General features: G+C 44.3%; 2 protein-coding genes across 2 annotated transcripts; one reads left to right on the plus strand and one right to left on the minus strand.

Annotated features, from left to right (window-relative positions):
* The first annotated feature begins 1,485 nt into the window (after positions 1-1,485).
* LOC119313601 (calmodulin-like protein 3) lies at positions 1,486-2,166 on the plus strand. The gene has a single exon (XM_037588940.1). The coding sequence runs from the start codon at positions 1,522-1,524 to the stop codon at positions 2,080-2,082; it is 561 nt and encodes a 186-aa protein (XP_037444837.1). The 5' UTR covers positions 1,486-1,521; the 3' UTR covers positions 2,083-2,166.
* Positions 2,167-10,371: 8,205 nt separating this feature from the next.
* Positions 10,372-12,751, minus strand: LOC119313617 (probable protein kinase At2g41970). The gene is made up of 8 exons (XM_037588941.1): positions 12,639-12,751; positions 12,231-12,371; positions 11,893-12,146; positions 11,652-11,778; positions 11,260-11,533; positions 11,025-11,157; positions 10,849-10,935; positions 10,372-10,767 (listed from the first exon to the last, which is right to left on the minus strand). Exons 2-8 carry the CDS (start codon positions 12,313-12,315, stop codon positions 10,633-10,635), a joined length of 1,095 nt encoding a protein of 364 aa, XP_037444838.1. The 5' UTR covers positions 12,316-12,371; positions 12,639-12,751; the 3' UTR covers positions 10,372-10,632.
* Positions 12,752-20,982: the final 8,231 nt, after the last annotated feature.

A 20,982-nucleotide genomic window follows, 5' to 3' on the forward strand; every position in this document is an offset into this window, starting at 1 on the left:
GTAACCTTGTTATATATATATATGAATACAACGCCACCCTGAGAGGTAGAGCAGTTGACCCAAAATCATCTAAACCAAGCGTCAATAGTTTGAAATCAAGCTTGCGGGAAGGAACTTTTAGTTGAAGATTGATTATACAATTATGAAGAGAAAATGTAGCTTCTTCCATTCTTAATAACGTATAAATTGAATAACTTTTATACTGTATTTTCTTTTGACTCAGTAGCCCACCTGAAATAGTTCATACGTATCTTATATTTATATACATAAATAAGAGTGGAGTAGATGTTCAGGGATGCCCGCCAGAACATGCTGTGCAGCTCTAGCGCAGTTTTTGGCAAACTAGATTACACCAGTTCCTTAGGGCTTAGGGGCTCAGTCGACAGCGGTTCTTCAACAGATCGACGTGCGTCTTCAGGAGCATGGCGATCGTAAGAGGGTGCAGAGTCAAAAGTCTAGTGTTCCGGCTCTTCCAGGTGATCCAGAGACCAGAGTACTAGCAGGACGAGGGTGTTGGCCAGGCTGCGGTGCAGATGACGCAGCGGGGATAATAGCATGGCGGGGACCGCAGATGTCCTCAAGGGAGCCGGTCGCACTGGCGCGCAGAGCGGTATAAGCCGGCGAAGAGGTGCACAGCATCTTCGTCCTCAACTGTGCAGGCAGCGGCCGAGGCAATGCCGAGGCGATTCAGAAAGCTTCGCGTGAGTGTTACCATGCGGAGGAATCCAGAAGAAGATCTGGACCTTTTTGGGAGCAAAGCACTCACCACGGTGGTGGAGAAGAGTGTAGACGCCGGCGGTGAGGGTTGGCGAGTGTCAAATGTGAACATTTTCGCTGTACATCGCGAGGGAATCAGCAGCCTGTGAGCGATTGGGCCCAAAACTTGGACCGAGCTTCTCCCGGCCTGTTTCCGAGCAATTACAAGTTTATTTACATCGTTTTTTCCCCCTAAAAACTTGTTTCTTTCTTTATTTCTGTGGAATGGAATTGTACCCTCTACAAGTGGACGGAAAATTCTTAATAAAGTGGACCGGGCGACCAAGAATATCTTTTGAATGATCACTGTATTTTACTCTTGGTTAATAAATACAGGGATGGTCACAATGTCACCATATCACCAAAATGGCGCGGTCCTTAATTTTGTAGCATTAACTCTCACATGTCTCGTTCTTGTTGAGATGATGAACCAACAACTTTCGGTGGTGTCCTATCTACCAGGAAATTTCCAGGAAGCTGCACTGGTGGTGTCCTATATGTGCTAAGAGATTTCCAGGAAGTTTCGTTCAGGGTCAAACCTTAGCCTTGTGAAGTCATCTTTGATATATGTGAACTAATGCTCAGGAAATGACAAGGATAGTAATGAATAAGATATCCATCTTTCCTCTGAATTTCTCCGAAATGTTGATGGAAGGCGGCATCTTTCAATGCTATATATTTTCCCATGTCTCTGAGCCTGGAAAATGTTCCATTTGCAACCACTGTCTACATCAAGCTACATATATTTCATTCTCTCTCTTTTTCATGTGGGCGATGGTGATCATAGATCAAAACATCTTAATCGCATTGGTGTCATCTCTCATGATGTTGATCTTGCGGCCATTGATCGTAGATGTCATCCTGGTAAGCAAAAAGATCTGGAGCTTCTTGCGCACCCTTACAAAATACCTAGTGCATGACGACACCCTCGCCGTCGACTCCGTGGTGCTTGGTGATAGCCGCGCACCGCCGGCGCAACTAGCTGGCGGCGGCGGATTGACCTCTGGTGACATAGAAATTGTCACGACGAGGCTTGGTCTGACCGGGTGGAGGTACCAACGGTGTGAAGTAATCGGTGTCGTAGATGAGTTTATGGACGGTAAGCAAGCGAGCGAGGACGAGCTGGAGGAGGCCTTCTACGTTTTTGACCGTAACGAGGATGGGTTCATATGCGCCGGAGAGTTGTGGAATGTGATGAGGAGGCTAGGGTGGAAAGAAGGGGCGATGTATGAGGACTGTGTGAGGATGATCTGTGCCTTCGATGAGGATGGAGATGGGAAGATCAACTTCGTAGAGTTTAGAAGGATGATGGAGAATGCCGTTTAATTACCATGTGTTTCATTACTCTGCTCCCTTACTGTAATAAGCCGTTGTAAAATGTGGCATGAACAATGTGTGTTGGTATGCTAATTTTTGTCAGATCTGCTTTTTACCAAATAATTGGGCAAATATGAAAAGTATCGAACATTGCATCTCGTCAGCAACCAGTTTATACTTGTAGTAGGAAAAGACAAGCTTTAGTCTATAAAGTTTTGACTTTGTACCCGCAAAAGGTAACAATTGTAGTGAAAGTACCAATTCATTATATGGAAAGGCATTGCTCTACCTCTACGTGCATCCACTGTATTGCATCCACGGTTTTGATTGCACGCATCTAGCGGCTAACAAGGCGGCTGTTTTCTGGCTGCCTACAGCCGGATGACGCCTAGTAGCCGCCAAATGAAAGTATGGATAGTTCAGCGGGACACCGAGTTGACCAAAATTTTGGTCGGATATAAATACTTTCCAACGGGTAGGTTTTTATATATACGTGACAACATTTTGCATGCTAGGTGACGATATTTTCCTATTCAGTTCCGATACATAGTGGCTGTGGCTCTCATCTGAATGAGAGTTAACTAAGTCTCATCTAACTCCTACATCATTTTATTATACGCGTAGACTTGTGTGGATTTTCCCTTTTTTCCCCTTTTTTAATTAATCACGTGGTATAGGTGTTAGATGTGACTTTGCTAATTTTCATCTAGATGAGTAAAAATTAGCAAATCCAATAATCAATATAACTACCATATGTTTTCAAAAAAAAATAATTATCTCATAACATGTAAATTCACAGCATATTATCAGACTCAAACTTGCAGTGAATCGCGTTACTAGGATGCTGTAAACATGTGTCATAACGATATCTATAAGAGTGTAGGTTGTGTATCGCACTGTTAACACCCTTTTTATTTCATGATCTTCAATTGAAGGAGGTTTTATTTTGGATCTTTTATCTAACAACCTAAAGCGTCATAACTTAATTTTAAATATGAAGTTGTTTACCACACATACTGTGTGATAATTACTAAAGATATTTCTGTCTGGTCAACACTGTTAATAAACATGCCAAATGTCCGTTCTTTAATAACTATCAATCAAATGGATTGAGAGAGGCAACCTACTACACTAGGGGTTATAACAGACGTGCAAAATACATCACCCCACCAATAACAAGAACAAATGGTCTAGATTTGTTCGGTGATCTTACCTATTAGGAGGCAAGTTGGAGCGCACAACAACAACTCAAATCGAAGAAATTTTGGCTTTTGCACTCTACAAAGTATGGCATGACCTGAAAACACGCTACTCAAGATGCTATCTCCCAATACCTAGTTGCCCATCCCTCCCACTGACGCATAAGAAGTTCCATCTCTCCCCCGGTTTCCCTATGGCCCTTAGTAGTGTGGTTGATCCCTGTCCGGCGGGAGGGCTTCTGTTCCTTTATTAGTTAGGTTTAGTATCTTTTCCGGGGAGGTGAGCCGATGATGTCTTGGTGGTGTTGGAGGGCGTGTGAAGGTTATATTGTGCTCGGTATGGTTAGATCTTATGGCCGGAGGGAACGGACCCCGGAGGGCTCGAACTTCCTTGGAGCCTTAGGCCCCTATTTTTTGACGAAAACAGTTACACATTTAGGGTTTCTTTCTCAAGTAGTGGTATATTTTGTAGGTGCATATTTATCAGTGTATGTGCAGTTGATTCTCTCTTAATTAATAGTATCGTTTCTCAAATGACTCAAGTAAAGTGTAAAAGCCATCATGATCCTATTTTTTTCCTTTTTGGAAATGGGAGGGGGAGTCTAACCATCCATGTTCTTCTTCCGAGTGCAGTGGCTATGTTCATAGACTTAAGCACATGGTTAGAACAACAAATTATGTTGTCATTAGCACAAAAAATAATTAAGGCCATAATGCCCTTTCACCTAGTCGGTGCACCTCTGGACCTAGACGATCCACCACCACGACTAGAGCCCTGGCTACCAGATAGGGGTTCCCCTAGAAGCTATCAATCATGTGCCATACTCTGTATCCTAAGGGGCATTAACCCCATCTCTGCATTCCTCCAGGATGTGACCAAGAATGCCACGCACTTTGCAAAAAAAATCCTATCTTCACATATTTGATAGCTAGAAAAAACCGTCCCCTTCCCATCAAGTTTCAAGGGTGCAAATTGTACCAAAGGTTTGGCAAACTCGGTCTTGGCACTGACATGTACATAATCTCCATTCAAACTCCATACCTATCCAATTGTCCTACCTGATCAGCAATAGCTTGGGATCGACAGAGATAAGAGATTATGTTTATCTGCACCCAGACCCAAACACACTCGAGCTTGCCTGCATTCTGCCTTGCCTTCCTATAATACTCCTCTATCGTCACAACAAGGCCACAAAAAATCTATACACCTTGATGAACCACTATAACCAATCTCCTAAGCGGAATACGTGAACCACAAACAACTTGACATCAACCTCGCAGATATCCGGATCATAGGCGTACCATGTTTCTTTTTCAGAATCACTTGCGGTTTTATTCAAACTCAACAATCACAACATGTACAATGTTTTCGGTCATAGACCCAAGAAAATACAGAGTAACTCCTATTACTAAGAATTACAATGATATATCTTGAACACATATTTTCTGTGGTGACAATCCTAGCAACATGAACTGCTACCAAGGCTTCAACAAAGATAATGCAATCAAATGGAGTTGAGGCACCGCCATCCATATACCTACACAAACGTGACTACCTTCAAGGGTTTTTGAAAACCCATGATTCACCCACAAGATGGGAGGTTGTGAGCATTGGGCCGCGGATGATCCCCTAGTAGTGCAGGTCATTGAACCACAAAACCTTCACAAAGATGCCAGAGAAGCATGCCGCAACCACAGGAGAACAGGCAAACAAAAGCACAAGACACTAATATAAACTCATCATATCTCCATGAACGCATCAGCGAGTAGTAATTAAAACCAAATTTCCACAAGTTTGGGCCTATGAAGACAAGACATCTCTGGCTCTATAGCACTATCCGGTAAGGGATCGTTGCAGGAGAAGAATCGGAGTAACTTGTTGTCACAGTACTGCACCCTCCGCAAGAATATCACCAATGAATACCATAAAATAAATATTTGGACACTTCTAAACATGCTACAAGGACCTGAGGTCTCCCCGCCTAACCGCATGCGGGTCAGGCAATGGGTAAGATCACAACCGCTAGTCAATACCCCAATCGCCGACGTATTTTACTTCATGTTTCGTATGATGGTGCATATAGGTGCGCGAGCTAACCCACTAGGGCGAAGTGAGTTGTGTTTTGTAGCGTGCGACATAAAAATCCCCAAAAAGTAACGCGCTTGCGAGGGAATCGAATTCGCAACCTCCCAATCATGAACACCTGCTACTAGCCACTTCAACTATCCACTGCTAGTGAGTGATGATAAGCGCGACATATTTAAGAACACAGCACAACGTCGAGATTTAGAAACACTTTTTATAGTTTCTAAAACATTTCTTGAAAACTATGGACAATTATGAAATGTTGAACATTTTTTTGAAAATACAAACATTTTCTGAAAATGTGAATATTTTCTAAAATAAAATAAAATCAAAAATCAAACTTTTTAAAAATATGATTTTTTTCCTTAAATGGTCAACAATTTTTTGAATCTCGGACCAATTTTTAAAATGTGAACAGCCTTTTCAAATCCCCAAAACACGAAACATGAACAATTTTGGAGAAAATATGAACAATTTTTTAAAACACAAAACAATTTTATTTTATTTGTGCTGAAAGTGCTAACTTTTTTTAAACTTCGACTAAAATTTAGAAAAGGTGGACATTTTTTGAATATGTGAGCTATTTTTAAAACGATAACAGTTTTTGAAAATCCAAAAATAATTGAATATGAGGACATGTTTAGAAATTATCAATGTTTTTATAAATCGCAAGTTTTTTCTAAATTGCGAAAAAAAGAAAAATTAAGTGAATACATGAAACAACTTAAAAACGAAAAAACAATAAAAGAAAACAAACAAAAAAGGCGGGCGGCTCGCACAATGGTTAAGCTCAAAAAGTGTGTTGGCCTATCTCGCGCGTTCGGGGGCTTCACCCATGCGTTGCGTTGACAGTTCAAGGCAATGAGCGGCGAATATGGAACACCCCTATTCCGGCGCCAATGCCTGTTCGGCGCCTTAAGCGCGGCTGGTAGACAATTTCGTACGGAGCGCACACCCCACTATATGCTTGGTGTAATTGCGGGTCGGCCCATATACTTCCATTTTTTTTTGTTCTATACTGAGGGATTTCCCGGTTTCCTGTTTAGTTTTTTTCCTTGGTTTCCGTTATTCCTTTTTTTCTCATTTTTTTTGTTCTTGTTTATTTCATGTTTAGTTTTTCTCCTTTTTTGTTTGATTTTTCTTTAAACAATTTCCAAATTCCTGATTTTTTTAGCGTGGAAACTATTTCAAGTGCTTGGGCTTTTAGCGCTGAATATTTTTCTTAACTTTTTTTATGAATCTAAGTGAGCTTTTTCAAAGTTTGTGAACTTATTCAGATTTCATGAATTTTTTTTCAAAATTCATAAACGTTTTCAAATTTGATTAAATTTCAGCTCTTTACTTTTTGGCAAATTCGTGAAAAAGAATAAAACTTGGTTTTTAGAATCCTTTTCAAATTATTTGAGTCTGAATTTTCTTGTTTGTTAAAAAAATGTTAACTTTTACAAATGTAATGAATTTTTCAAATTAATGATATTTGATTTTTTTCCCTAATTTTGTGACTAGTTTAAAAAAGTGAATTCTTTTCATATTGATGTTTTTTACTTTTATGAACTTTTTTTATAAACTCAACGGTCAATTGGTCGACCAGCAAATTATTTTTTTGAGGGAACAAAAACTTTATTGATCAACTAGGTACGGAGGAATGATTACATAGTCATGCGGCTTAAGTAGCCACGTATGTCTGTATCTAAGTGCAAAGAATATTTTGCTAAACTACCAGCTTCATGATTCCTTGATCGACTTTCTTGAATGAAATTGCACTCCTCGAAAGCTTGTGCACGAATTCTGATCTCCCTTACAATAGTTTGATGTGCATCTCCAGTGTTTGCCTTTACATCATTAATTACCTAGAGACAATCCGATGAGACCAGAATCTTTTTAAGCATTAAATCATCAGTTGTGGCCAAAGCTTCCCGCACGGCTAAGGCCTCCAAAACCATCGGGTCTGAAATTCTTGCCCAGGTGATCGAAGAAGACCCTAAATATTTTTCCATATTCATTCCGACAAACAGTAACAAATGCTCCTCGATCTCCATGCACAAAAGTAGCTCCATCGATGTTACATTTAGCGATTCCTAGAGGTGGATGAATCCAGGGTTGTCTCGCCAGCTTGGGAGGCCCGGTAGCTGATGGTGTTGGAGCAAGAGCCTCAAGCTCTGCGATGAAGCGCTTGATGAGCATATGTGTTGACATGGGTGGGGAACACATGTTCGTAGATTGATTCCGACCCGCGTTCCATATCGCCTACAAAGTCAAAACCATATACGTAAAAGCCACATGTGGTAAAGAGTCATGCATGGTGAACAGCCATAACTTTGCGTTTTCTTCTCTGGTAATTATCATGTGCCCCACCATCTCTTAGTTTGCCCAAGCCCACACTGATCTTGAAGATGGGCAATCAAGTAATGTGTGGCGTCATCTCTTTGATGTTTTTAAAGAAAATCATGGATTAAAATCCAAATTTCAAAAATGTTCCCCAGTTTCAAAAATGGGAAAAAGAAAAAGAAAGCCCCACAAAGAACAACAACAACAACAACAACAACAACAACAACAAAGCCTTTAGTCCCAAACAAGTTGGGGTGGGCTAGAGGCGAAACTCATAAGATCTCGCGGCCAACTCACGGCTCTGGCACATGGATAGCAAGTTTCCATGCAACCCTGTTCATAGCTAGTTCTTTGGTGATACTCCAATCCTTCAGGTATCTCTTAACGGACTCCTCCCATGTCAAATTCGGTCTACCCCGACCTCTCTTGACATTATCCGCATGATTTAGTCATCCGCTATAAACTGGAGTTTCTGGAGGCCTACGCTGAATATGCCCAAACCATCTCAGACTATGTTGGACAAGTTTCTCTTTAATGGTGAAAGAAAACCGGTAGAAAAAAAAAGATTAAAGTGGTTCCGGACAGGTTCTAGAACTTTCCCTTGTCTTGTGTAATATGCCTTCTGGGAAATACCTAACTAGCATATCCTTATTCCGTGCAGTACGCGCCGAACATGATATGCCTAATTTTCTCCTTCAATCTCTCAGCCTTCCAACTTCATGCTCGTCCAGCTAAAAGAAACTTCATGCTCATCCAAGCGGCTTCCCTATCTCCATAATCGTGGACAACCACCGCTGGTTCTTCCCGTTCTCCACCGAGGTATTGGATTGGGGCTTCAGCCATGAGGCCATCCGTCATTTGGAATTCAAATAAACCATCCATCAGGTTGAATTGATCAATGATTTTGTTTCGGTAAAGGGTGAATACTGGTGTCTCAAAATAAAGCATCAAGCAGATATAAACGCACTGCCCAAAGTCATAAAATATCATATCTTTTCCTAAGCAAGAAAAAACAAACCCGAAGCTATCAAAACAGGGATCGACAAACTATAGCAACAACCATATCCGCGACCATCTCTTGACACCACAAGGACAATGAGGTTCTTCAATAACAATGCCTTCATGAAGGGAATGACGCTCAAGATCCAGCGTCACCGCATCCAACCACCGAACGCCAGATTGTATGTTTTCACCCCGAAGAACAAGTTTGATCATTTCTGAGCAATGTCTTCAACGAGATAACGATGCAAAAACATCACCAATGCCAGATATAAGCAACCCAGGTCGGACCTAGGGTTTTCACCCCGGAGCTCGGGACCGGGTACTCGATAAGCATCACCAAATCAAAATCAGTCATGTGTTGTCGCCATCACTTTTCTACGATCGCAGCAGTTACATGTGTTGGGCTAGGAATCCCGCTGCCACCACTGTACAATCATACCCTGTGTCTCAAACCATCGTCCACAGATTATATCTCATCAGTTAAGGAAAGTGACCAGACTAAGAGCCGCCAAAACCCACAAAGCAGCCTTTCGGCTGCATCCCGCAACTTTGTCGGTACGAGACGCCGACAGCAGCCAGTGGATTTGGAGAGAGGAATCCTCCGAAGACTCTTCGATGGCCACCGTAATCCGCAGATCAAGAAGCCGTATGGTGCCGCCAGTATAAGGTCTGATAATAATGCTGCCGAATGGCGTTGGTCACATCCGCTGACCTGAGCAAGGATTGGCGAACATGGACTGCCCCGACCGATAGTGAACTGGGCATGCAAAACTGTCGTCTTCCGCGGCCCCAACCTCAAGGGTTGCGGTTGGGTCGAGAAGAAGATCATTCCTCATGGTCTCGTCCATCCCGATCTAACCATATCTGGGTAGGGGGAAGGCACGAGGCGTCGATGGGAGACCTGTAGGCTAGAGCAGGGATTCCAAGGCCATCTTGGCTAGGACTCCATGTTCCAGGCTGGAGTTCCTCCAGCACAAACCGAGAACGGCGAGCCATCGGTGACTCACTCGGGGAGGGAGAGAGTGACAACCTCGGGTGATGCAAAGGCGGGCATCTCGAGGGAAGAGAAATCCCTCCGTCCTGAACTGATAAATGATAATCCAACACCCGGACAAGGCCCTATACCTTTCTCGTTTTATTTGTAGGTCATATTTTCCAGTACTGCTCTTTTCCTTCTCTTCCATATTTTTCTCTCATGAGAAATATTAGTAAGTAAAAGATTGTTTTTATTGAGAATAGGAATTGCATATCTCGCTTTTCTTAGCAATAACTCTTTTGTCCACTCTTTAATTTAGCAACTGGATAAATGGTAAAGGCAGTGGCGGCGCTAGAATTTTCCAAAGCCCCCGGTCGTCCTAGGAAGCCTGTGGTCACTGTAGCTACAGTACTTTGATACTATGAACAAACGAAAGTGCCCTCAAGCCCCATGCAGCAGCCCACGCTGCCTGGGGCCTATCTCCACCACTGGTAAAGGTGTTACTGATCTTTGCAGAAAACTAGTTAAGACAAAGGTATACTCTATTGTGTGATTTTTTGGTGAAGTTTCCGTTGATTTTGCAGGACACTATGACAACAATTGTGAGGGTATTTTGCACAATGGAATATATCAAGTCTGATTTGCGCAATAGAATAGACAATGATCTCATGTATCTTCGTCTCGTTACTTATGTTGAAACCTATGTATATTGCATTCATATCAAATATTTGCATAACCATATAAAGGACTGCTACCATAAGAAAGTACATTCTTTTCTGTTTCTCCTGTTTAATTTGTCTACACGATTTTCGGTCAGAAAATTTTGACATGACAAGGTTTTGAACCTAGCACCGCCACAGGTGGTCAGCCCATGACCTAAACAAATCAAGTAGATGATCTATAGATATAACACATGGAACCATGCAAGAGTTCGTTGAAGCTTCTTTGTGCCGCCTAGCGCTGAACGATCAGGGTCTCGGTGCTTCGGCGGCTGGTCCAGCCGGTTTTTGGTTGAGAAGGGGCTGAATCGCCTTCACAACGATCGTCATGTTCGGTCTGAAGTCGGATTCGTACTGCACGCACAGCGCTGCCACTGCTGCTAGCTGAAGACATGAAAACACAACCTCGGTACAGACACGTACAGTTAAATTTTACAGTTTGCCGGATTTACTACAGTGTCATACCTTGGCGACGGCTTTTGGAGGGTAGTCACTGTTGAGCTTTGGATCAACGCATTGTTTTACTTTATCTTCGCTCAACCTTGGAGTGGCCTGCCTCAGAGGATCAAGAAACACATATATGTAAGACCATGCATGACAATACACCGATAAGTTTATCCAAAGGTTATTAAATACGATACCCAAGTAACAAGACTTTGCTGCCCTTTTGGCATGGTGTGATCGACCGGTTTTCTTCCCGTCAGTAGTTCTAGTAGGATCACGCCGAAGCTATAGACGTCACTCTTTTGGTTGATTTGCCCTGTCATGGCATATCTGAATATTACCAAATCCCAAACAGCAAAATGTGAGCAAGGTAGCAAAACTGAGAGAATATATGAATGAATTAAGAAAAAGAATTCATAGGGTCGGTCTTACTCTGGTGCGTGGTATCCAAATGTTCCTAGCACACGAGTCGAATGTAACCGGGCAGCGGTGTCGGTGCCCTGGTTTGTCAGGTTGAAGTCCGCAATCTTGGAGCTGAATTCGTCGAATATTAGGACGTTACTCGACCGAATATCTCGATGAACAATCGATGGTTGGACTTTTTCATGTAGGTACTCTAGCCCCCTTGCCGCTCCGTAAGCTATCTTCACGCGCTGAGCCCAGTTGAGCACCGGCCCGGGTTCAGCGCCCTGCACTCCTTTCTTGCCTGCACGGGCCGGTAAGAATCGGTCGGTAAGTTACAGTTAATTACAGTATGTTAATTTAGCAGTCACCTTGACATATGCATATAGATCAAAATTAGAATTGTGGTAGAGTAGACGCACCGTGCAAGATATTATGCAAAGAACCCATGGTTGCAAATTGATAGGCCAGCATGCGGTTCCCATCCTCCATGCAATAGCCCAGGAGTTCCACGAAGTACTCGTTCTTAAGCTTGGAGACCATTGCTAGCTATGGCAATGAGATCGATCAATCATGACTCATGAGAAGGAAGAATCCCAAAGGCAATTCATCATGGATCGGATATATATTCAGATGAGAGGATGATGGATGGTTGGCACGCACCTGAGCAGAGAATTCGGAGTCGGACTCCGTTGAGGCGCTGGGATCGAGCTTCTTGATGACGGCGGGGCGGCCGTCGCTAAGGGTACCATTGTAGACGCGGCCGTAGGAGCCCTCGCCGATGAGGGCCTTGTCGCTGAAATTGTTGGTCATCTTGTTGAGCTCGTCTAGCGGGATCGCCGGCACGTCGATGGTGACCACCTTGGGCGGCCCTCCGGGCCTCGCGGCGCCGGGCCCCCTCGGCCCGCCTCTGTTGCCTGCATGCGCCAAAGTCGTTTCGTTCATCAAAAAACTGTCTGTGATCACACCAAGATCCGTGAAAAGAGACGATGAGTTGATACCGGGAGCGTTGACGTTGGGCGGCGGAGCGGCTTGGTTCGCCGGCGGGCCGTACGTGTCCTCCTCGGCGCTGCCGCAGCAAGACATTGTTCTCGCCGGCCGGACACGATGGGTTGGTTTGGGGGCGGTCAGCAGATCATGACCTGGATGGACGTGGATTCCCAACAACAGAATAGGATCGATCAACACATCCTCCAATCCCCAAACAAAATGAATTCGATCAAGGACTAAAATAATGCGGAATCGCTGATCCGATCAAGAACTAATTCAATCAAGATTTGGAAAATCTGGCAATGTGCCAGTGTGGATCTTGCTAGATCCTCCAATCCACGAAGAAAATAAATTGGATCAACGATGCAATGGAAGAATCATAACCCGGTGATTCCCAATCTAGTATGAGCATTAATTACCTCCCCGAAAATTTCCCACCGGAGAATGGTCGTCGGTGGATCAAGAACAGCGGCGGTGTTTTGTTCCCGGGTAAGAGATTAGTGGTGGCCAAGGGTGGGGGCTCCTTTTTTCGCGCCAAAGGAGGCTCCTGTTCCGTTTTAACTGGTTCCTTTACTTTGTGCTCCTGCCGTGTCCTATTATTAGCATGCGAGATGTTACATCAAGAGAGTGAGAGCGCCGTTCCATGCAAAATGGTCGTCTTCCTCCTTGAGGATTTTGTATTGTTATTTATCGACATAAGCACTTGCTGACTTTTAAATTATTATAATAAATAAATGCATGCATAAAAATTAATATGTTAATTCCCAGATGAACTTTTCAGGTGGTCCACGTGCAACATCTATGTACCAGTCTGGCTGCATGTGCAACCGTGTAAGGGCGTGTTAGGTTGCCTGCATAACACCCAGCGAGGACCTCGGATGCAATGTTGGGCCGCTTTGGTTATCTGCTCGTGTGGTTGGGCCTGCATAGCATGGTACTCGAAGCGGCTCATAGCTTCGCTTTGGAGGAACGACGGAGTTGACTGTTACCAGCGAGTCATGCTCGGTGCACGCGCAGGGGACGAGCAGGTGATGTCGCGCTGTTTCTCAAAGCCGCGTCATAAATCCCTTCTCGCTTATCTCAATGTTCACTCTCCCCTCTCAAAATCACATTCTCACCAACCGCGAAAGCGGGCATCGGAGGGTCGAAGATCTGGACGGCGAGCACCGGCTTCATGACCCTTCTTCAACCTTTCGTCAATGGAAGTAAGCCAATGTCTACCTGATTTCACTAGTAGAAAAACACCTAATAGTCCCGGTTCGTAAGGGCCTTTAGTCCCGGTTCATGAACCGGGACTAATGGGTCGTTACTAATACCTCCACCATTTAGTCCCGGTTCAAACACGAACCGGGACCAATATTCCTCCACGTGGCCCTGTGCGCCGAGCCCAGTCAGGGGGCCTTTGGTCCCGGTTGGTGACTCCAACCGGGACCAAAAGGCATCCACGCGTCAGCATTCCAGTGGCTGGGGGTTTTGTTATTTTTTTTTTGAAAGGAGGGGGGGGGGTTGGGGGTTTTGGGGGCTTAATTTAGGTGTTTCATATATTGTGTTAGCTAGCTAATTAATAGAGAGAAGTGTCCTCTCTTATGTCCGTGCTTGGTCGACGCTACGTGCTATATATACATAAGTGATCGAGAGAACCATTCAGTACAGAAGTTCGTCATGCATACCGAGAGAAGTGATCGACCGACCTCTCCTTCTCCGAGAGATTGGTCAAACAACAAGTTTTCGTATATCATGTATCTGACGCTACTGACTACATACATGTACAATATGTATAAGATCTCTTAATTACAATCCCCTAACAATTGAAATCAATTTCCACATGGTATTCTCCGGCTTTATTGATGACGTGGTCAAGAAAGAATCCCGCCAATTCCTCTTGAATTGCTTTCATGCGATCTGGTTCTAGGAGTTCATTCCGCATCTGCCACGTCTAATTTAAAGAAGGGGGTTAATTAATACATATATATGAATGAAACTCAACAGAAATGATGGTGTAATAAAATGAAATTGTGAATATTATTGCTTACGCACTTCATATTGTCTTTGAGAGTAGCCCCGCTTGTTTTTCAAAGTCGCGTTGTGGATGAACTCTGCACACGTAGTATCCACAGAAATCATTTCCTTCTTCCTGCCACAAGCACTTTACGAGAAATAGAGGTCAATCAAACTCATAATGAAGCGTTATAAATGACATAGAATCAACGGGAGATGCGCGCAACTAGCTAGCCAGTAGTACTTACTTTCGGGTATGTATATCGCAGCTCCTACGGCAGTCCCGGAGCTTGTGCGGTGAACTGTTTCCAAACCCTGCAAGACAAAGAAAATAATTATTATTACTTGAGATATCAGGAAATGAACAAAAATTTGCCGATATGGTGCGATAATGATCGATTGAACTTACTTGCTGAGCATTTCAGTCGTGTCCGCATAGGATTTGGGATCTCTCCGTCTCGAGTCTAAGACGGTTACTAGTCCACGCTCAAGCTTAATCTCCAGAAGAATATCGTGGTACCTGCGCACGCATGCATAACTCATCAATTACATTACTATAACCTCACTCGAGTAATAAGGGAAACCGAATATGCACACGACAGTAACACTCACTTGCCGTTGTAAGGAAAGAGTATGGTATCTTTGTTTTGATTTTTGATCAACGATTGTAGCATGTTGTCCTCGGCCTCTTTGATGTCCTTTTTAACCAGAAATTCATCTATGATATTTGTGTTAATGAACCCAATATCATAAATTTCTTGTTTTTTGCACTCGACGATCTTCAATCTGCATAATATATTGAGGATAATTAATTATAAATACATGAAATGAAAGAGCCGAGCTATATATAGAGACTTAATGACAGAAATAGTACTTACAGACAGTAGCAAAAGACCATTAGTTTATCGAGGGCCTTTTGATTGAAGAACGCGAAGAACTCATCAAATGGAACAGTCAACAGATCATTTGTAACGAGGTCGTGCTCCTCTTTAATATGCAGATACAAAGCATTCGTACCCTCAGACTCTCTGCAGGTTTCCATGTACCAATTATGGAATCTTCGCATCATTGTTGTCAGAGATTTTTCATCTTTGACGAGAGGCTTCCCGTACTCGTATATGTGTTCGTCCACCTCCAAGAAATCAGGAAGTGCATCGTCAGGCAGTTAATCTTCAAGATTGCCATAACCGGCCACCGTCCCCGGAGCATTAGACACATTGAGCGGGGGGCACGATTGCTGTGCTTGTTCGCCGAGCTGGGCAATTTTTTTCCCCTTTGCTCGTTCTTTTGACCTTTTAGCACTGACAGTAGTTCCCGACCGCTGGGCTTGGAGATATGTCTGTTCAGTAATGCGCTCATAGTTGGTTCTCGGCGGAGACTTTGGTGGTTTCCTCAGGGCATCGATAATGCGCTTTGCTTTCACCGGATCTACCTTCTCCTCCGGAGGTGGATGTCTCTTTGCTTTCACCCCTTCAAAGAACTCCTTCATGTGGGTCCGCACAATTGTATCGTTTTCCTCCTCGGACCTCTCGTACGGTAACTTCTCTAGAGGCTTGAGAGATGGACCGTATTTGTATTGCCTCCCGCCTCTGGTTGTGCTGCTAGACGCCGGAGCAGACGGAGCGGCTGCGGCGTCTGTCTTCTTTTGTGCTTGCTTACGAGGCGGAGGAGAAGGAGTACGACGCGCCGAAGCAGCCGGGGCGGCGACGGGTCTCTTCCGCCCTTGCTGGCAAGGCGGAGAAGGAGGAGGCTGCTGGCTGCTCGGGAGCGCCGGCGCAGGCGGAGAAGGAGGTGGAGTGCCGCCATGCACCGGAGAAGGAGACGGAGTGCCGCCACGCGCCGGAGAAGGAGGCGGAGTGTCGCCACGCGCCGGAGAAGGAGGCGGAGTGCCGCCACGCGTGCCCTGATCGTCACTCGCCGGAGGAGGAGGCGGTGAAGGAGACGGAGTGCCCTGACTCGCCGGAGGAGGAGGAGGAGGCGGAGGCGTCTAGTTCAGAAGGTTGATGAGCTCCTTCCGCCATAGGCATGGAGTCTTCAGAGCACAACCCAGCCTAGTCTCCCCTTCACCGGTAGGGTGCTCAAGCGGGAGGTCCTCAAATCCCTCCGTTATTTCATCCACCATCACCTTAGCATATCCTTCTGGAATCGGCTGGCAGTGATAAGTTGTGCCGGGTCCACTAGGATAAACTTGGCCAACAGCCGCCTTGACCTTCAAATTCATCCATCGCGCCATAATGTGGCAATTTTGAGACACCGTGATATCATCCACGGGATAGCTGGCAGGAGCCGTCAAGACATGCTCCGGCTGAAGCAGCTCGGTGGAAGCCACACTGCTTCTCCGCTGAGATGGCGGGGTAGCTTCGGGGGAAGCTTCGGCAGGTCGTTTGCTGCGATCTGCTGCTTCTCGTTCCTCTTCTCGATCATCTAGCCCCATTACCCTTTCGTGCAGCGCCTGCAGTTGGTCCTGCTCCAGTTTCTTCCTCCTCTCGTGGGTTTTGTAACCCCCTGCGTCCGGAAAACCAACCTTCCACGAAATGGAGCCTGGCGTGCCTCGTGTCCGTCCAGGGTGCTCAGGATTCCCAATGGCCATTATGAGCTCGTCCTTCTCCCTGTTTGGGAGGAACGTCCCTCGCTACGCTGCATCGATATAGTGTCGAAGGTTCTTGACTGGTATTTCCAGTTGCTCGTCCGTCCACTGGCACAACCCTGTTACAGGGTCCAAGGTTCCGCCAGCCCCGAAGAACCAAGTCCGGCAACGGTCTGGCCAGTACATTGTCTCTGGTTCGATCCCTTTTTCAAGCAGATCATGCTCAGCCTTGGACCACTTAGGCCGGGCTTTGAGGTAGCCACCTGACCCCGTGCGATGGTGAAGCTTCTTCTTCGTAGCATTTTTCTTGTTTGTCTCCGACATCTTCTTACTCTTTTCCGATGTCTTGTGGGCCACAAATGCAGGCCGGTGATCTTTGATCTTCTCATATTTGCCGATGAATTCTGGTGTCTTTTTTTTCGACAAACTGGTTCAGCTCTTTCCTCCACCTCCTCATTAGGGTTGCCATCTTCTTAAGAGCACAAGACTTGATTAATTGCTCTTTAACTGGCTTCTCCGGATCCTCCTCTGGCGGTAGGGTGAAATTTTCCTTCAGCTCAGTCCAAAGATATTCTTTCTGCATATCATTGACATAAGACACCTCAGGGTCTTCCTCCTTAGGCTTATACCACTGCTGGATGCTGATCGGGATCTTGTCCCTAACAAGAACCCCGCACTGAGCAGAAAATGCCTTCCTTGTCCGGATGGGTTCAATCGGTTCACCGTCGGGCGCGATTTCTATGATCTCAAACTTTTCATCTGAGCTTAACTTTTTCTTCGGGCCTCGTCTCCTTACCGAAGTTGTGCTCGATCCGGAGGGCTAGAAATTATAAGGAAGAAAGACGAGAGTAATTAACATGTGTACATATACCAAAACAATGGAAGCATCAATTAACTAGTCAGCACGGGCTTAACTAATATATATATATATACCTGGCCGGGCTCGGTTCGGTCACCGGAGCAGTCAACACGGTCTCCTTCTTGTACCTCCATTGTGTCACCGGAGCCATCATAAACATAGTCCTCTTCTTGTACCGGCATTAATGGGCCGAAGCCATCATGAACATAGCCCTCTTCTTCACCCAGTTCTTCCAGCTGACCAACGGTGTCGAGGAGAAATGACGCAACTTCATCCCTTCCATTTGCGATTATGTCCCCCAATATCGCTTTTGTTTCTTCGTCTCGGGAGTGCTCCATAGTTTCTGCAAATATTTACAACATGTCAATTATTATTCAAACATGGTACAGATGGATATATATATATATATATATATATATATATATATATATATATATATATTAGTGCCAAACGTAGAACTAGCTAGCTAATCACAATAAGGAATCATGTTAGTGGCCTCGATGCTGCTTCTCTAGGGTTTGGGGTCGCCTCGACACAACAACGCTTCAAGGGTTTGGGGTGGCCTCGACGACAACGCTCTTTTAACTTGGTAAATTTGGGTGGCCTCGAGAGAGTTAATTTGTTGGGTAGGGGCGCGGCGGGAGGGGGTAGGAGACCAACATCGTTTTCTCTCTAGGGTTTGGGTGTCCTCGAGAGTTTTGATCGAGCGAGAGGGCCGAGGGGGGTGCTGCCGTTGTATAAGTTATCACGGTCGAGAGGGGGTATATATATCGACCGCCCCTCATGTCAAAGTTATCTCGAGGGGGTTATATCGACAACGACGAGAAAGGAAAATAATTAAGGAAAAGGAAGAAAAGAGGAAGAAGGAAGAAGGAAGAAGAAGAAGAAAAAAAAAAGAGGAGAAGAAGAAAGGAATAGAGGAGAAGAAGAAAAAATAGAAAATCCTCTATTCCTTTCTTCTCCTCCTCTTCTTTTTCTTTTTTTTCCTCTTCTTATTTATTTCTCATCTTCTTCCTCTCCTCTTCTTCCTCTTCTTATTTTCCTTTTTCCTCTCATTCTTTTTCTTCTTCTTTCTTCCTTCTTCCTTCTTCCCGGCGGCCTTTGGTACCGGTTGGTGGCACCAACCAGGACTAATGCCTCCCACTTTAGTCCCGGTTGGTGCCACCAACCGGGACCAAAGGCCCTTGTGCTGCCCGCCTCGGGGCCAAAGTTTAGTCCCACCTCGCTAGTTGAGAGGGCGCGCAGTGGTTTATAAGCCCCACTGCCGCACCCCTCTCGAGCTCCTCTCCACCGCAGGCTTTCGGGCCTACTTGCTATTGCTTTGCCTGATGGGCCTTCTAGGCCTACTGCGGGCCTGAATCCTGGCCCATAGTAGGGTTTCATGTCGTATTCACGCCGTGGGGGCCCAGTAGGAGGCATTTTTTTTGTTTTTTTTGTTTTCTTTACTTATTGTTGCTATATTTATTTATTTCCAGTTTTTTTGTTTTCTTTTCTGCATTATTTATTTTCTTTTGTCTTTTGGTTTATTTTTTAATTGTTTTTGCTTTTAGTTTTAGGAAAATTATAAACTTTCTGTTAGTGCCATTAGTTTTCAAATTTGAAAACACTTTTTTGTTTTTTTGTTTTCTTTCTTGCTTTATTTATTTTATTTTGTTTCTACTTACAACAAAATACTTATTGTTGTTTTTTTGTTTTGTTTTCTGCATTATTTATTTTCTTTTGTTTTTTGCTTTATTTTTTAATTATTTTTGCTTTTAGTTTTAGGAAAATTATAAACTTTCTGTTAGTGCCATTAGTTTTCAAATTAGAAAACACTTTTTTTGTTTTTTTGTTTTCTTTCTTGCTTTATTTATTTTATTTTGTTTCTACTTACAATAAAATACTTATTGTTGCTATTTTTAATTATTACAAGGGCCGAACCATAAGACATTAAAGCATTTCAAATGAACTCTGAAAAAGTTGAAAGTTGACATGGTATCATAAATTGACCCACATAGCATGTGCATGTACAAAACGGACAATGGTATCATACTCATCAGTTACAAAGTTGGCATGGTATCATCATAATAGTTGCGGGAGAAAGTCTTCACTTTTTCTTCGCTTGTGTCATTTGCTTATTGCGCCGTAACCATGGATAATCTTCATCGTTTATCAGGATGCTGGGGTCAGCCTTGACTTTGAAGGGAGGAATTTCATGAAACTTTTCGTAATCTTCAGACATGTCTGTCTTGTCCTCCACTCCCACGATGTCCTTTTTTCCTGAAAGAACTATGTGGCGCTTTGGCTCATCGTATGATGTATTTGCTTCCTTATCTTTTCTCTTTCTCGGTCTGGTAGACATGTCCTTCACATAGATAACCTGTGCCACATCATTGGCTAGGACGAACGGTTCGTCAGTGTACCCAAGATTTTTCAGATCCATTGCTGTCATTCCGTACTGTGGGTCTACCTGTACCCCGCCTCCTGACAGATTGACCCATTTGCACTTAAACAAAGGGGCCTTAAAATCATGTCCGTAGTCAAGTTCCCATATGTCCACTATGTAACCATAATATGTGTCCTTTCCCCTCTCGGTTGTTGCATCAAAGCGGACACCGTTGTTTTGGTTGGTGCTCTTTTGATCTTGGTCAATCGTGTAAAATGTATTCCCGTTTATCTCGTATCCTTTTCAAATCAATACAGTCAAAGATGGTCCCCTGGACAACAAGTACAGCTCATCACAAACAGTGTTGTCACCTCTGTTACGTGCTTCCAACCAACTGCTGAAAGTCCTGATGTGTTCACATGTAATCCAGTCGTCGCACTGCTCCGGGTGTTTGGAGCGCAGACTGTTCTTGTGTTCATCGACATACGGGGTCACCAAGGTAGAGTTCTGTAGAACTGTGTAGTGTGCTTGAGACCAAGAATATCCGTCCCTGCATATTATTGAGTCCCTTCCAAGCGTGCCTTTTCCAGTCAGTCTTCCCTCATACCCCGATTTAGGGAGACCTATCTTCTTAAGGCCAGGAATGAAGTCAACACAAAACCCGATGACATCCTCTGTTTGATGGCCCGTGGAGATGCTTCCTTCTGGCCTAGCGCGGTTAGGGACATATTTCTTTAGGACTCCCATGAACCTCTCAAAGGGGTACATATTGTGTAGAAATACGGGGCCCAGAATGACAATCTCGTCAACTAGATGAACTAGGACGTGCGTCATGATATTGAAGAAGGATGATGGGAACACCAGCTCGAAACTGACAAGACATTGCACCACATCACTCCTTAGCCTTGGTATGATTTCTGGATCGATCACCTTCTGAGAGATTGCATTGAGGAA

Source organism: Triticum dicoccoides, chromosome 1B, assembly GCF_002162155.2.
Source record: "Triticum dicoccoides isolate Atlit2015 ecotype Zavitan chromosome 1B, WEW_v2.0, whole genome shotgun sequence".
Lineage (NCBI taxonomy): Eukaryota > Viridiplantae > Streptophyta > Magnoliopsida > Poales > Poaceae > Triticum > Triticum dicoccoides.